The sequence below is a fragment of the Xenopus laevis genome, chromosome 6S (genome assembly GCF_017654675.1).
Source record: "Xenopus laevis strain J_2021 chromosome 6S, Xenopus_laevis_v10.1, whole genome shotgun sequence".
Classification (NCBI taxonomy): domain Eukaryota; kingdom Metazoa; phylum Chordata; class Amphibia; order Anura; family Pipidae; genus Xenopus; species Xenopus laevis.
The window spans coordinates 87,867,712-87,885,719 of record NC_054382.1 but is presented as its reverse complement, the minus strand read 5'-3'; the positions used below and the strand labels follow the sequence as shown (position 1 = coordinate 87,885,719).

The window sequence follows — 18,008 nt, the reverse complement described above, 5'->3', positions numbered from 1 at the left end:
AATTGAGCTTATTACATGGTATATATAGATACATAATGAATTCACTCATAATTAGTAGCTGGAACATCCAGAGCCTGAATGCTTCAGCTTTTGGATCACAAGTAAATGATCCATGTCATTGACATACAGTTACTCCTGGAAACATGGGCCTGGGTAGAGTATGAATCTTTGGTACCCATTGGCTACATGGGGTGTGTGGTCCCTGTCCAGAAGAATAAAAGCACCAAACAGTGCAGCTGTTTAGGAGGTGTATTAGTCTAGTACAAGGAAGAGCTGCAAGAGCATATTACAGCAATAAAGACAGTCATATCTGGATAAAAATAAGCAGCACATTACTAACTTGGGCAGATTTCCCCTACTGTTCGCCATAGAGAAGAGGACACTCTCATACTGGGCACACTTACAGAACAGCAGCCCCATGACCTACCACCATAAAGCCTGACTGAATGAAACCCAGGGCACCCTGAAATGATTCATCAGTACCCTGCCCACCAACTGACAAAAGTAACACAAACAATACACAAATCTAAAGAGTGAAATGTCTGTTATTGGAGAAAAGAAATATCAAACTCCCAGAAAATTTCCATCTACCAAATCATTGGGGAGGGAATAGTCTGGCCCCATATCTGGAAAGGCTACAGAACCCCAAAGACAGAGAGATCCTAAATATTTGCAGACAGAGTGCCCACAACTTTGAGATTGAACTGGGAAGGAACAGACAGACCTACAATACCAGGGAGAGCAGACTGGCAGCAATGTGATCAGGAGGCAGTGGAGGACGAGGCTCACTTTCTGCTACAGTGCTCCAAATACTCAGCACTAACAGACACCTACTTCCAGAGATTCTCCTGTCACATCACAGACACTTGTGGGAACTCCGCAACCTACTGTGAGAAGAGCCACTGACTAGCAATATTTGCACAATATGTAAGAGACTGTCATAGACTGAGAGAAACAGGACTTTCACCTACTCTCATAAACTGCCCCCCCCAACCCCACCCATTTCATTCCTCGACCTGCTTTGGCAATGCTAATCATATAGTATTTGGTCCTGCTAATAATGCTTATTTTATTTGACAGAAAGATAAATAGATGATAGAGATATATAGGTAGTGATAGATTATATCAATCGAGATAGATGGATGATAGATACATATTGTAGAGATAGATAAGCGTGACAGATATATAGATGATAGCGATCAATAGAAGAATAAAAGATGACAGGTAGATAAATAATGAGAGAGAGGTAGATGCTAGAGATACGGTAGATAGAGATTGATAGATAGCTGCTAGAGACAGATGATACATATATTAAGAGAGATAGATCAATAGAGAGAAAAATAGATGATAGATTGATAAACATAGAGATACATAGACAGATAGATACAGATAGATACAGAGTATTATGAAACATATGTATGTAAAAAGGTTAAAGGGATACTGTCATGGGAAAAAAAATTTTTCCAAAATGAATCAGTTAATAGTGCTGCTCCAGCAGAATTCTGCACTGAAATCCATTTCTCAAAAGAGCAAACATATTTTGTTATATTCAATTTTGAAATCGGACATGGGGCTAGACATTTTGTCAATTTCCCAGCTGCCCCTGGTCATGTGACTTGTGCCTGCACTTTAGGAGAGAAATGCTTTCTGACAGGCTGCTGTTTTTCCTTCTCAATGTAACTGAATGTGTCTCAGTGGGACATGGGTTTTTACTATTGAGTGTTGTTCTTAGATCTACCAGACAGCTGTTATCTTGTGTTAGGGAGCTGCTATCTGGTTACCTTCCCATTGTTCTTTTGTTTGGCTGCTGGGGGGGGGGAGGGAGGGGGATGATATCACTCCAACTTGCAGTACAGCAGTAAAGAGTAATTGAAGTTTATCAGAGCACAAGTCACATGACTTGGGGCAGCTGGGAAATTGACAATATGTCTAGCCCCATGTCAAAAATCTGTTTGCTCTTTTGAGAAATGGATTTTAGTGCAGAATTCTGCTGGAGCAGCACTATTAACGGATTCATTTTGGAAATTTTTTTTTTCCCATGACAGTATCCCTTTAATAAGAGGGATAGATACTGTATATTACAGAGGATATAAACAAGCAATGTTTATTGTCCAAATCACCTAGGAGGAATGGTGTGTATATCTGCTTCAAAAACTAACAGTAAATACTAAAGTGCAGAAAATAATATCATATGGTCTCACTATAGACCCCAGCCCAAGAGTTCCAAAAACTGGAATAATACTAAAGTAGGGAGACCAGCTAACAATAAGTGCAGTAGCAAAAGTCGTTATAAAATGTAAAAATAGTTTATTGGGATGTGCAGCCTAACAAATTTTGTGCCAACTGGGCACTTACTCGCTCACTGTTAATGTTTATTTTATGTAAGTACTGTAAAATAACTAAATATTTATAATGCAAATATTTCCATTGCAGAAATGTATACAAGTGCTTATGTATTGGAATTTTACCCAATTATATGACAACTCTCTGGACTTGGCAATACCCTTTAAAATAAGAACAAAGCCATTGTTACTGTCAAATTATTGCAATCAACAAAATTGCACATGGAGCTGCTATATAAAATGTAATTCTGCACCAACACTATATTTATTGTACTGCTTTACAAATGCCCAAATACTGGAGATATATAAGTATTTAACTGAATAGGTTTGATTTATTAAACAGGAGTTAAATAAAATTATAAGGGCACATGGACGTTCAAAACTCCCCCTACAACTGCTCCATAGTCACAAGGTTATTAAACCTTAAAAGAAAATTAGGTAAAATTGATCAGGCTGCTTTTCTCAGCATTTTTTTTTTTTTTTTTTTTTTAACTCTTTATTTAACATAAAGTTTACATTCACGACGTTACAAAATCTGCACAATGTTAGCACAAACCTCAGATCAACACACATTATGCATTGTACAAAAAAAATGAAAGAAGGGGAAGAGCATGGCATCCACAATAGAAAAGAGAAGTCATACGCTTCCCAGGTATACCTAAACCCAATGAAGGGAAAGCCCTTCCGAATTATTGCTTACAATATCAGCGTTCCATAAATGTAAACAGAAAGAAAAAAGGGAACAAAAAGAGCAGACAGAAGAAGGGGAAGGGTAGGGAGAGAAAAAGAAAAAAAAAAAAAAAAAAAAAAAAAGGGGAAAAAAAGGAAACAACACTAAAGCGTCAAAACTGTAGCATTTTTGCATTTTATACTTTTTGACAGTTAAAATCTAAGTTTTATTAGCTGCTGTTACAATTTTGTAACTGCACTACCTGCTGATCAATTCCTGTAACAGTTTGGTTCCCAAATCTGACTGACAGGTAAACTTGCAAGTCCCATGGGTTTTGGGCCAACCTTTACATCATTAACACAAACATGCAGATCCTTTACTTGGTCATGGTATTGTCTGTTTACATCAATAGAGGTTTATACAATACATTATAGAAGAAATACCCATAATAATGCAAACAGTAGTTTAGAAGGGCAGGTCTAGTTTGGAAGAGCTGTGCTTGTCCAAGCCCACACTTTTTGCCTGCACAGAAACCCTTACCTGACCCACTTCTGTTTTTCGTACACACCTACACAACCCACATCACATATCCAGGAAGAGCTAGAACTCCACGGAGGTCCGATAGGCAACCAGTATGATATTGCTGGGGGTTCTGCCACCCCCCTTTATTTAATTTTAATAGGTGAAACCATTGCATACAGCTAAGAGAAAGGCATAATATTCCTTTCCCCAATGTATTCCAGTTGGAAATGTCCCATGGAGACACTTTGAGACCTGCACATGAGTTGTGTTGACCGCTTGCTCTATGTACAGGATAAAGGAACATGAAGCCTTCTTTATTATTATTATTATTAATTTTAATGCAATACAAAAGCCTTTTACATTTTGTCTAACACCATAAGAACGAAACAATAACAAAAGAAAAACAGAAGTATGAGAGCGTCTAAAACAACATTTTAAATAATACTGCAATAAAACAAAACACTAGAGCAAAATGAGAAATGCTAGAGCAAGTGCTATGGTTTTTGTGTTTGGGAAAAATATAAGCAAATGACAGTTATGGATAAATGGGGGAATGGAAAGCATAAGCAAATGCACTTCTTGCTTAGTTCACGTAACCTTCCCAATACAGACTAGGATAAGATTTCTAAAACCTAGACACCATAAAAAAAAAACTAAAATAAATAAAAGCTATATTTGAAAAAAAAAAACCCAGCTGGAAAATGCAAAAACAAACCAGAAAGTTCAAATACAAAGAATATTAGTAACCTAAAATAGCAGATGCTTTACAAAAAGCACAGAGAAGAATTATTTTACCTAGGTTTTTCTTTTCACAAGCAAACCCATTTCATTTAGGAGCGATTTCAGATTTTAAGTAAAAAAACCCAATGCCAAAGCAACTACTAATATCCCCTAACTAGAGCCTGGCAAGGTATGACAGTGATCCACATGCATGTTGTTTAGAACATGACACCAACTCCATTACTCTTCCCATGTTGTCAATGTGTGTCAGGTAATAGCGGCTTGTGCCATTGCCCTAACGGTAGAAGTTGCTCTGCAAGTCTTGACACTCTGAACTTAGAAACCCTTTATAAATATATATTTTGTAAATGTGTTAACAACAATTATCCGCCTGCAAATGCAAAATGTGGTGACACAAAGATTGAATTATGGTATTTTCTTAAAATATATTTAGTATGTTTGACTATTTGAAGTAGAGACTGCATCCATGACATAGTTATATAAAAATATATATATTAAACTTTAAGTGGTATTCAAGTCAAGGGAATGTCTCAATCTTCTGAAAAAAGCGACTATGCAATGAATAAAGTTATAGTGAACCTTATTGCTGTGTTTTGCCATCTCCATGACCCAGTCCAATGAACTTCTAGGAGTCAGAATGCAGCAGTGAAATTCACATTGCTGGCTATCATACAGCTTCTTAAAGAGCTCCTTAATGAGTTGCTTGGGATTTTATATTGTAGAGAGGATCTTAATGTGAAGACAATTTAATGACTTACAGAAGAAGCAGGAATATTGTTTTGTAGATTGAGGTTTAGCATCAGATATCCTATATATAAAGATGGTACTATTGGCTTTTGTGCCACACGTCAAGTTGGCTAAAGTGAGAAGCAAATGGCTCATGCCATACCAAATGCAACATTAGGATAGGAGAGCATGAAAGAACCAATAATAAATATTATGATGCACTTATAGCTTATCAGACACTGACAAATATTCCTTCTGTTGACTCAGGGATTGCTGCATTTAACATAGGACAGAATATCTTAAATGGGTTATTTTAAACTAACTTTTAGTATGATGTAGACATTGTTTTTGTTCAGCAGCTCTACAGTTCAGTATTTCTGCAGCTGGATGCTAGTGTCTTATTTACCCTAGCCAACAGTCAGTGGTTTGAACGAGAGATGGAACTATGAATAGAAGGGCTGCATAAAGGGATAAGGAATAAAAGTAACAATAGCAATGATATTGTAGCTTCATGGAGCAATAGATTTTGGCTATTGGGCTCAGGAGGTCCCCATTTGAAAGCCGGAAAGAGGCAGAAACATTTAAAAAAACACCAAATACCAATTTCATAGTTGCTCGGAATAGGGCATTCTGTAACTTACTTGCATATGCAAAGTTGCTCGGAATAGAGCATTCTGTTAAATCCTAAAAGTTAACATGAAGGTGAGCCACTCCTTCAACTAATAGCTTGTATGGCGGCAAGAACAGAGGTCCTTCTGACGCCTAAGATCTGCAACGTGGTATTCATCTACTCAGTGTACACACAACAGTAGTGATAATGGTGCGTATACATGTGTGTAATAGTCCGTACAGCCAAAAAAAAAAAGTAAAACCACTGCTTCAAAAAAAAAAAAAAAAACCTGCATACATTGTTGCCATGGTAATCACTATGGTTTCAGTGAAGCTTGCACCGACTTCTCTCATGATTTACCCCAGAGACCTGCTGCCCGTGTCCACTGTATTGCTGCTGTTTAACAACTGTACATGTACGTAAAGAACAGCTGCAAAACAGAAAGATTTCAATGACACAGGGGGTACTATCAACCAGATTCCATCTATTTCAATGATATTACAGAATTTTTCCCTTCATACTGGTCAAGAAGCAGTTATGTAGGCACTGTGAAATATGCTTTATAAATGTTATATATCATTAATCATAGGCTATTTTACAATCCCAGTGAAATATTTCCCCATTGGTAAAATGGTGCCATGTACCAACTGGTATAGCGCACATGACTAACATATACCTACAGTGAAACCTCAATTTTACATCCCCTGATTTTAAGTTTTCCCTCATTTTACATTGTTATTTTATGGTCCCACCTATACATTATGCATAATAGATTTCCCTGATTTTACATTCTTTCTGGATTTTACACCGTTTTTTTCTGGTCCCCTTAAAAAACATAAAATTGGGGTTCTACTGTACATAGTAGAGAGGCCCATGATGCCGAGATACCACGGAAGAAGGGAAGATAGTTCTACTAACACAGGCCTTATAGGTTAAGGTATCAACATATGAAGGACAAATAGGATAGGACAGAGAATTGCACAATGCAGTCTAACAAAAAGTTTTACTAAAGCAAAGAAAAGCAAATTAAGTCTGTGGAAACTAAAAAAATAACTTTGTAAAAATGTTGGCAATACTACTATTTACAAAATGCTATTTTTTTTTTCTTTTGATTAAAAAATACATTATTTGTGCCACATCAAAAAAGCATTGTAATTTAGGCATATACATTTTTCACGTTTATGACATGACCCTAAACATCCTGGCAATGACTTGGCCTTATTTATTAGCTGGCAATTACTTCATGGCATATAAACAGCATGGTGTTCTGCATAGTACTTAGTAGCAGTGGTAGTAAAAGAAATCCACCGATAAGCCTGTATAAACTATGTATTTTGTTATGGCAACAACTTGTAGGTCAGCGAACCAAAGGCGAAACCTGATTCTGCAAAACAAAAGCGGCTTCTTGACCTTAATGTTTCAAAACAGTTTATTAGACTTTATTTCCCGACCTGCAGACAATTGCCCCTTGACTTTAAATGAAAATCAGATGCATGCTATAAAAATCAATGTATCAGAGTCAGCAAGTGTTTTCCCAATAAAGCTACTGTACGCTGGCGTTGTTCTGTTAAATAAATAAGTCTGTTGTGAATTTCCTAGAGTAATTTCATGTTTTTAGAAAAAAAAATTAATCTATTTTCTTTTCCATAAAATCCTTTTCTTGTTGGTCTTCATCCGACACATCTGTAATCTCTCTGCCCTTCTCTTCCTCTTCGTCGCTGCCCTCGTCAGATGCATTCTGATCTATTACATCCTTTCTGGTCATCTCTTCTGAACCATCTTCAGTGTCGGCCGTACAGATTCCATAGCACATTATACTGATGACACCCAGTGGCAGACCAAAGAGAAAGCAGCCAAGCAGGGGTGAACTCTTGAAGACAGACTGTTAAAAAAAGACCACATTTTTTTTGTTCTTTCTATACAATGTAATCATTAATGCAAGTTAAACTGTGATGGATGAACCCTCAATTTTAAAGGGCAGATTTATTAAGGCTCTAAAGGTAAACTTAAATTTTCAGATTTTTTTTGGTGTCAAAACTCACAAATTCGAATTTAAAAGCACCAATTGGAATGTAAATTCAAATGTGATTCATCACACCTTGACCATTGAAAAAGTTTGAATTTTCGCGCCACCTAAAACCTGCCAAGTTTATTTTCAAGTAAATGGCAGAGGTCAGTTGAACTATTTGAATATGTTAATTGTCTTCCTGACATTTGAGGGTTTTTTTGGAAGGAAAACTCGATTTGAATTTACAGGTTGGGATTGTTCGATCGAATAGTAGAAGTTCAAGATTTTTCATTAATAACCTCCTCTTTGAGTTGGGAGTACATTTGAATTCACATAAATTTGAAATTTTACCTTTGATAAATAACCCCCTAAGTGTACCCTCACTTTACCCAAAAACCTCTAAAAGAAAGATTTTTCAATGTGATAATGACAGATTTGATTGAAACCAGTCAGTTGCTCCTTTTAGCAAAAAACTGGCACTCAGAAGAGTGAGTACCACAGACCGATCCACTTGAGTGAAAAGCTGGCTTTTTTTTTTTTAACAGCAGCTTGCCGGTTAACCATTTGAAAAAATTGAGCTGGCACAGAAACGGATAACATCAGATGACTCCTGCTGAAATTATTTATTTATAACATATGCAAAAAGTCTTACGCATTTTGCGCCTTTCCAGGGCACTAATAATAAGTTGATTAAGCCAATGATTAAATGCCCCAGAAAGGCAACACTGCCCCAGGGTCTCAGGTAAGCAATTATTATTACTAATTATCTCTTAGCAGTTCGGTCAGTAACCCTAAGTATCAAAATAAAACATGATAAAATGATAATTAGCCTGCTTTCTGAGTTTTGCTGCTCCCAGGAGAAACTATTAAAATCTCAGGTTGGAGAAAGACATCAATAGAATGAAAACAACAAACATTTAGAACAAAAAAAATAAGGATTTTTTTGAATCTGGTACAGGATAACCTCCAATTGACTTTCATGCATTTTGCACGTTTTTTTGCAGTTAGCAGCTTTCTGGCAAAGTGAAATGGGACAGATTTGGTCATGACTAGTCACAACTGTACAAGGGTCCATGGATCAACCTTCAGTTTTTTTCACTTTCTTAAGCCAGCATAAACATTCTAATTTGTGATATGCATGACATTCCTACATACATCTTCAAAAAGAGTAATATTGTACAAATCTCTATGCAAGATGAAATGGGGACTAACTCACTTAAAGTATACACAGCATTAGATGGAATCAACTTTATAGTAAGAGAAAATTTGATTGCTAAATGATAATGGATGATGGCTTGCTGTGTTACAATACATATTTTACTTACAACCACTGTGGATTTGGCATCATAAAAAACCCTCTTGATCCTCTGCAATATCCCGTCACCGCCTTGAGCCTACATTTAAAGATTAGGGTTGAAAAATGGAAAAAGATAAGGGAAATATAAAGATATTAATTGGCTTATTGATTTTGCTTACTGCTTATATGTCATAGTACACCTGGTGAACTACAAGATGGCATAATAGCTACAATAATTTAAAAAATTAAATACAATTTATTTAAAACCTATTGCAAAAGAAATAGGTCAATCTGATTTTTATAAACGGGTTTCAAATATGCATCTTTGTGTTCAATGTGCATGTTCGGAAACCATAAGCACAATTGTAGGCGCAGATGGAGAAATAGGTTTTTTCTTAAAAAATAATATAAAAATGCATCTATGCCATTAAACCTAGGTTTAGTCCTAAAGTTGTACAGTACTGGTTTGGGGAGGGAGGGATAACAGGTACAGTACAAGTTGTATTGCATTAGCCTATAGAAACTAACCAGCAGGTAACATGTTCTGTTTAAAGCAAAAAATACAATATGGTTATTATGAGTTACTAGACTTGGAGCAACTTTTTACTACACTGATCCCATTGTCGCCCAAGGGCTGAGCTAATGTTACGACATAGGGAGGAATTATGTGGGTAATAAACCATAACTATTATGTTGTAAAAAGCTTGACTCCAGCTCACTCGGTTGCTTGGTAGAGGAGATGGGTGCTCCTCAGTGAAACTGGTTTGGATCAGATCAGAAAGCCACAGTTTACTAAAAAGGTGAATACATGTATGGGATCCATTATCCAGAAAGCTCAAAATTAATCAAATTATTCCCTTTTCCTCTGTAATAAGACAGTACCTTGTACTTATTCCAAACTAAGATACAATTAATCATTAATGGAGGCAAAACAGTCCTGTTGGGCTTAATTAATTTTTAAATATTTTAGTAGACTTAATGCGTGGGAATCCAAATTAAGGAAAGACCCATTTATCTGAAAAACCCCAGGTTCTGAGCAATCTGGATAATAGGTCCCATATCTGTAGGCTCTTTGTATGTGTTAGAGAGGGAAAACCGTGTATTTAGTTAGCCTCCAGACAGGAGCAGGATTTTATTTTGTGGTTTAATATCCATTTCACAGAATATTTAACCTTTGGAGTTTTTCTACATGAAACAATAGGCTACCCCTTTAAGGCTCACATAAAATAATATCCTTATTATTATTTTAATACATTTAAAATATATTGCCTCACTAATACAGGTGGATGCATAATAAAATGAAACTATTTGACAAGAATTTACATTACTCATCCCACAAAACTTAGTGCTGTTATGTTCAAAGTCATAGTCATTTTTTTTTCAAGTTCAACCAAATATGGACCTTGTTAATGACATGCAATGGGCTCCCAACCCCCCCAATCACCATGCATAAACTCTAGAATGATACAGATGATGACTATTCTTTATGGTGCATGGAAATATCATCTTGCTCCTAAACAATGGACACACAAAATTCAAAACAAAACAAAGCCCTTAATGACAAAAAGGTAGAACCAATGCTGCTTGATATTTGGTACAGTAGGAGAGGGAAAAAAGAAGACATGATAACTCACCTCAGCTGTACCATCCAGAATACTGTTAATAAACTGAATCATTTCTTCAGGGTTTTCAATGTGTTTGCTTGGTAGAAAATATTGTTGATTTGATGTGTTGAGAACAACAAATGTGGGAATACTGAGTTCACTGCAGAAACAAATATATATCACTTGCAGTTAGGTCGGTATTATTTATATACCCTAGAACAGTGATCCCCAAGCAGTAGCTCGTGAGCAACACATTGCTCTCCAACCCACCTATTGGATGTTGCTCTCCGTGTCCTCAAAACAGGGGCTTATTTTTAAATTCCAGGCTTGGAGACGAGTTTTAATTGCATAAAAAGTAAGTATAGTGCCAAGCAGAGCTTCCTGTAGGCTGCCAGTCCACATAGGGGCTACCAAAGGCAACCACAGCCCTTATTTGGTTGTGTTGCTCCCCAAATCTTTTACATTTGAATGTGGCTCACGGGTAAAAAAAGGTTGGGGACCACTGCCCTAGAATTATCCTCCATCCAAGACTCTAGTTCATACAATGACTTGCACTTCCCATGTCTGTTGATGGCAGAACATGCAAGGCAGTCTGAAAAGAGTGCGTCTTGGCTGAAGGTGCCCTAATTACTTTTACAAATATATAGGGCTTACAAAAATAAAAATTTTTTTATTCAAAATAGCACAATATATATATTCATATTTATTTATGTATTAATATAACTGTAAATAATTTCCATTTTGTAAGAAAAACAAATAATTAGGCTTGGGTGAATTTGACCCGTTTCGATTCGCCAGATATTTGCCGCCGGCAAAAGGTCACTGACACCCATTAAAGTCTATGGGCGTCAAAACATTTTTGACGTGCAGCAAAATGTTTTTTTGTCATTTTTTTTTGACGCACAACGCCATACAAGTCTATGGGCGCCATTTCCACGGCGAAACAAGGTGAAAAGTTCGTCCATGCCTACAAATAATCACTTTATTGAACTTTTATATCCTGCATAAAGTTTTTATCTGTGGTGATTATATGAAAGCTAAAACAGGCATTGCGGGTGTGCAGTACTTACTCCATTAATAAACTGTTGATGTAGTCATTGCCATCCATGTGCCCAAACTGGAAGTCTCTGCCAACAAGATAAGAACACAGTTAAATAGACACTCACTTTATATGTAATAATGTACTGTAGATTCTGAGATCCATGAAAATCAAGGCATTCTCACATCCAAATGATATTATTTTACCTTATTTTTGACATGGTGGTTACTTGAAAACAAACTATGCATAAAAATATACAAACATTTCCATAAAATACACTAGTCAACTGGTGTCATATAGTTGTATTTAATATGCTACGTAAAGTCATATTTTGGATAGGACAATGACATCCATTTTGCAAGGCATTCTCCCTTTAAATTACAATACCACTTGTTAGCATGCATAGGTAACTGATATGAAATAAATTCGACTGTGATTACTACCCCTTGAATATGAAAGGTAGACATTTAATTAGATACAGGCAATGAAGCTTAAGCTCTGCCATAGGAAAAACAATATCTGGAATTCTCTATGACCTTAGTGAATATCCAGAAATAACTTGAAGCAGCTGTTTCTATCCCTAGCCTTAAAGGTTGTTAAAAAGCAAGTCAAGCCCAAAATAAAAATTTGCCTAATAAAAGAAAAATATTTCTAAGCATCTTTCCAAAGTACATTTATTACATTTTTTGCTACCTTGGCTAATTGCAATTGAAAGCAGCATTTGCTTAATTTTTAAATAATGTTACAAAAGTCTTAGTTCCCCATCAAAGACAGGTCTGTTAATCAGTTGTCTTGTCTTACACTGTATCAACAGTCTGAGCCATCAGGGCAGAGAATAGAACAAGACAAATGCTGCTTCCAGTAGAATGGCATATACAAATAACTTGAAAACCATAGACAATTTGTAATCAATGAATGTAGTAAAGTTGATTAGAATTTGAATTCTGTTTTCTTTTATTAGGCTGAAAAATATTTTTTGGGTTGACATTCCTTTAAGGGTTAGCCCAATTCTTAGGAGGTTCATTTATGAAGAACATTGGTGCTAAAATTGATGCATAACTGTGCATTTACAGTATTCAAAAATGCACTTGTGTCCATTCATGTTCCTTGTATGTTTTGACCACCTGAGTGCAGCACCATTTTACCCATCAAGCGCATGCTGGTAAATTGCACACAGCTGTAAACAAGCAATTATTGCAACCCTAAAAACGGCAGTAATTTAAGGGTTCCATTAGTGGATTGCATTAATGGATGCTAACAGCATTAATAACAGAGTATGCTAGACATGATGTGGCCCCTACTGTTTCAATGGTCACACTGTGTTTTATTTTTGTCAGGGTTTTGCTGACCATAGGGCAGTCTGGGGCTCATTAGTGTTTCCTCTGCCATTGGAGAAAGTGCCCTGTATGATTTTTGTGCAATTCTTTTATCTTGTGTGACCCCTTTGTATTTTACTCTCATTATCAAATTAGTCCCAGGCTTTCAATCACATCCAATTTCTTTCCAAAATACCATTTTTGTTATTCTTGTGGTTCAACGTTTCCAGCTGAATTTGCTGTCATGAAGCCCCACACCAAGGAAAATAGACTATGCTTCAAAGGTTTCCTGACTACTGATGACATGCTCTTTGGACCCTATCTGTACAATTATAATTAGCTGTCACTCCCAATTAAGCCAAATTGGATACACACTGCCAAAATGCCAGAGATATGGAAAGACAGCCTTGGTTTTCATTTTTATGGATTTAAACAATGCTCCTGGAAATTACATATGGATTTGTCTGATGGCTCAGTGTAAATTCATATTTTCAAGACCAGAAGTCTGGTTTAAGTTTACCATGAAATACTGGGCATGACATTTCTATAAAAATATCAAACAATCACCTCCAAACATAAATACGTACCGATGAAAATTATTCCTGTTGTTTTTCGCTACATCTTGAGCGATTGATTTTATCCTATAAAACACAAACATTTTTTAAAAACACTAGTCACATTAATTTTAATGCACAGCAGCTACTGTAGCATGTTTTAATACAACCCATGCATTAAATATACAGATATCTGCAGTCAATGAGGAATGACTGATTAAAAGCACAAAACTGTAGATCAAAAAGCTACAAGATGACTTATAAAATGCATTACTTTCTGTAGGAGGGCAGTTGTGTGGTGCCCTCAGAAATGTATATAAAGTCACCTGCATATCAAGGAAAAAAACAGTTTCCATTATTACTTTGTTTAGTAACTATCCAGCAGTTAATTGTCATCGGCCTTTACAATTCTTTAGTCAAAATGCGGCTTTTTTCCTGTATGAATTTGAGGGAGTTGGAGGGCCTAACTTGTATAGTGGTACACTGGTCTAGAAGAAAGTTGGGTAGTTAGAGTAGCCTCATATCGTAATGTCAAACCCTGTGAATAAGGGTTAGAGCCCCATGTTGTGCAGTCAAGGTAAGATGCTCCCGCTGAATGTAGTTCAGCCCAGTGGAACTCCCTAATTGAGAAGAGTGTTATGTTGAAACCAAGGAGAAGGTGTAACGCAGACCTCACATAGGAGATTCTAATTAGTAATGAGACCTTTAATTCAAGGTAATGGCAAGAGCAGGCCAGAGCCAAAGTTAAAGCATTGTACCAGTACAAGACATAAAGGGCTAGTGGGAAAGGCAGCCAAAGCTTCAACAATGGGGACAGCATCCCTGTCATTATTACAACATAAGGACACAAAGGGCATTGGTAGAAGTTAAGCCTAATAGCTCACAGGACAAATTCACAGCAGATGAATATATGTCACTAGAGAAATTCCATCTGCTTCCTTCTGCTAGCTGAATGTGTATCTGCTGACAGGCATGGGATTGTCCCATAAACGGCTTATCTTGCGCCTGTCAATGTACACAGGTAATGGAAAGCAGCACATCAGCTTTTCTCCACTAGTGTATATATGTCAGCGAAGAAACAGTCAACAGGTCCATGTAAACCAGAAGGGGATTCTTCATCTCTAATTATCTTTTCATAGCCTAATTCTCAGTATTGCAATTACCTATGTTAACTTGTATAGGCTGATTTAAGTGCCAACTCACTAACAAAATGACAACTTTCTGTTCTCCAGATGCAAGTTGCGATTTCTACGGGATCAGAACTAAACAAATTACTACATTAATCGGTCAATAAGCACAACAGGCCAAAACCTAAAGGCATTATGAATATATGTGGCTATCCTTTTCAATCATATTTGAGCATGTATGTAGATTTTCAGATAAAAAATGCATGCAGGTATTATTTGGAGAAAGCATGTGCTTACTTACCTTGTATGTTCAATGGAATTGTTCTTTTCATCTATAACTGCAACAGCCACCAATTTTCCTATAATAATCAAAACAGAGCATTACTTTTGCATGTAATGTATTTTACTGATATATCAACGATGACAGAGAACACACATTGTAGTCAACCTGAGGGTTTGTATCATGAAGAATGGGTAACGTGCAGCTTTTGACCCAACGTCAAGGCCTTAGGAACAGTTTTGGTTTTCTAGACAGGCAGACATTGACTAGTAGATCAATAATAGTATAGATAATTCTTTCAGACAAATCTGTGCTGCTGTATGGGTATCAAGAAGGATACTAAGGACAGAAGTGCAAACCTATGCTCATAATTCAATTACATTTATAACAGGAGTTTTTAACAAACCATGTGTCCCAAATGGATACTGTTAATGGATAACTTTTTTTGTAATGTGGTGTAAAGGTGTGTTTTTAATTAATTTCACAACTACCATTCTTAAGGTGGTCTTTAGACAGATTCGGCAGCTTATCTGCCCATGCGTGGGAGCTCCCGATCGATATCAGGCCAAAAATCGGCCAGATATCGATCTGTCAAGTTAGATTTTTTTGTACGTTCCAGGACCGCTAGTTGATGCGGACCAGTGACCCGTCAGAGCCCGTTCATAGTATTGTAATCCGAACGTTCGGCCCCAGGGCTGAACGTTCGGATTCGTCTGATATTGCCCAGCCGTTAAGATCCGCTCGTTTGGCCAAACTAGCAGATCTGATACTGTATGGCCACCTTTAGAGTGCAAAAAGTGAAAATCTTGATAGGATAATGCAAGCCTAGATATTGAGCAAAGAATATAATTTGTCAAGCTCTCAGCAGAGGAAACAGTAAAAATTTCCAAAAGCAAAAAAATTATTGAATATATATGTTGCATCCTGGGAGTAGGCTGTAATATTAGGCCTGGCAACTAGTCAAGTCAGAAGAGTATTACCAGGCAAAAGTTTGCTCAAGATTTAGTAGTTCACGGCAGTTACATGTTTCATATTTGAAACAGCAGAACAGGAAATTTAAGGATTGTTTAAATTTAAGGATGGGTTCCTAGGACTGGATACATTTACTGTACTGGTTGTCACATAATATTTTTTGTTTGTTCTATTGTAATTGCCTCGACATGAACAGCAGCTATTGGAAACTCTCAAAACGTCCCCATTTAAATCCGCATCCTTTTCCACAATGAATACCGTGGGCAAAAAGATATTTGAAACTAGAACAAAAAAAGCTCTTGCAAGTGAATGGCTGCCATATTGATATCCTAGTAGGAAAACAATCATGTTCTTAAGAAGAGTTTTGGTTCTCCACATAACTATGTGATATAAACTATATTTATATCACATACTCTATAGATTATAAAAGGCATATCCAATAAAGGCAATAAATTGATTTTGAATGGAAACGGCAGGCAGTAGAGATAAAACAGATATGTACAAACCTGTATCTCCTAGTTCATACAATGTAAATCCGTCTATATGAAGATATCCTTCAAATCTCTCCTTATTCACCCAACTTGATAAGTCTCCATCTTCATATTCTTTGGGAAATACAGAGACATTAATTCTTAACAGTTTTCATTTCTAAATGCTGATATTATGTTAGTGTTTCCTTACACAGCCAATAATACATTTAGCATTCAACATAATAGAGAAATGTGCACATATAAGCTCATTAATGTGTTTTTTTATTTTATTTTTGAAGCTAGTATCTGCAGGAACAAGTTTAAGGAATACTTCAGACTTAATTTTAAGACAGCAACAAACCCAGCTCAAGATAATAAAACAGAAACATTTTTGTTTCCATTATACCACAATAAATTTAAGCTTAATGGATGCACAACCATTACTATTTGTGAGATTTGTAAGTAGGGAGAAGTTATATTCAGTGGGTGCAATTTTTGCAAATAATACATCAGGGATTAAGAGAGGTTAGGGTGCAATATACAGTCAAAGGTGCCCAAAGATTAGTAGAAATGTTATTAGGAGGTAATAGAAATGGAATAAGGCAGGATAGTTGGGTATAGCTTTACAATAGAGAAAAGCTGCTTACTTTAAATATTAGCAAGACTGTGGGAGGAAAACAGTTAAATGACACCAAAAGTTTAAAAATAAATATGGCAAGAAAAGCTGTATTTTATATACTGAACTTAATGTAACAGCAGAGAGATTTCCCAGCCTTATAACATTAATGATTCAGGCCTTCAAAGTTATTTATCATCTTGAATCTTGTTAGACCATCTTTTGAGTGTAAGTGACACATTATCAATGTGCTTTGGGCTGCTGTTCGGAAGCTAAGTTTAGGAGGTTGTCAAAAATGATCAAGCAAAAGATGAGAGCTGATTATTAAACGCTTATGAAAAATTGCCCGGTTTTCAAAGCTGCAATGTAAAGAGACTCTGAATTGGCATTGTATTGTGACATTTGTTTCACAATGCTTTTTTATATGATGTTAAGCGTGAAATGGATTACACCATCCAAATTCTTTATATATGGGCCATAAGGATAAGTATCGGCCAGTTTTCCTGTGACACAGTAATAAATGACATTACTAGATATAGTATTACTAGTATACATACTAGATTATAATAGTGAAATGTGCCACCCAAATTAATTTACAGACACCAAGGGGCACATTTACTTAGGGTCGAAGTTAAATCCTTCGACTTCGAATATCAATTTTAATCGATCAAACGAAATTCCTTCGATCAAAAAAAGCTTAGAAAGCCTATGGGGACCTTGAGGTTGGTTTTAGGTGGTGAAGTAGGGGGTCGAAGTTTTTTTTTAAAGAGACAGTACTTTGACTATCGAATGGTCGAGCGATTTTTAGTTCGAAACGTTCGATTCTAAGTCGTAGTCGAAGTAGCCAATTTGATGGTCGAGCTAAGTAAATGTGCTCCTGCAGGACCAAAAAAAAAAAAGTATGTATTTCTGACTAAAACCAATGTGTTATGTTACTTTATTGTTCATAAAATAACGTTTTTTGCTGCTTCTTCCTATCTCTCAAAAGGCCCCAGTTGTGTCAAGCTTCATAGCGGAAAGTTTGCTATCGTTATAACAAAGCCACCTTGTAAGAGTGGTTACATATCATACCACATGGTTTAGACTGAACGTACATGGGGTGTTTTCTCTTTAA

The 18,008-nt window shown here is 36.3% G+C and overlaps 1 protein-coding gene across 1 annotated transcript in view; it reads right to left on the bottom strand.

The window, feature by feature from the left end:
* Positions 1 to 7,022: 7,022 nt before the first annotated feature.
* The window catches only part of tmx3.S (thioredoxin-related transmembrane protein 3 S homeolog), a 37,303-nt gene continuing 26,317 nt past the window's right edge, over positions 7,023 to 18,008 (bottom strand). Inside the window, 7 exon segments of the mRNA NM_001092457.1 lie at positions 7,023 to 7,493; positions 8,945 to 9,013; positions 10,551 to 10,680; positions 11,591 to 11,647; positions 13,463 to 13,516; positions 14,858 to 14,915; positions 16,315 to 16,413. Coding sequence (NP_001085926.1) covers positions 7,239 to 7,493; positions 8,945 to 9,013; positions 10,551 to 10,680; positions 11,591 to 11,647; positions 13,463 to 13,516; positions 14,858 to 14,915; positions 16,315 to 16,413 — 722 coding nt within the window. The 3' untranslated portion in view covers positions 7,023 to 7,238.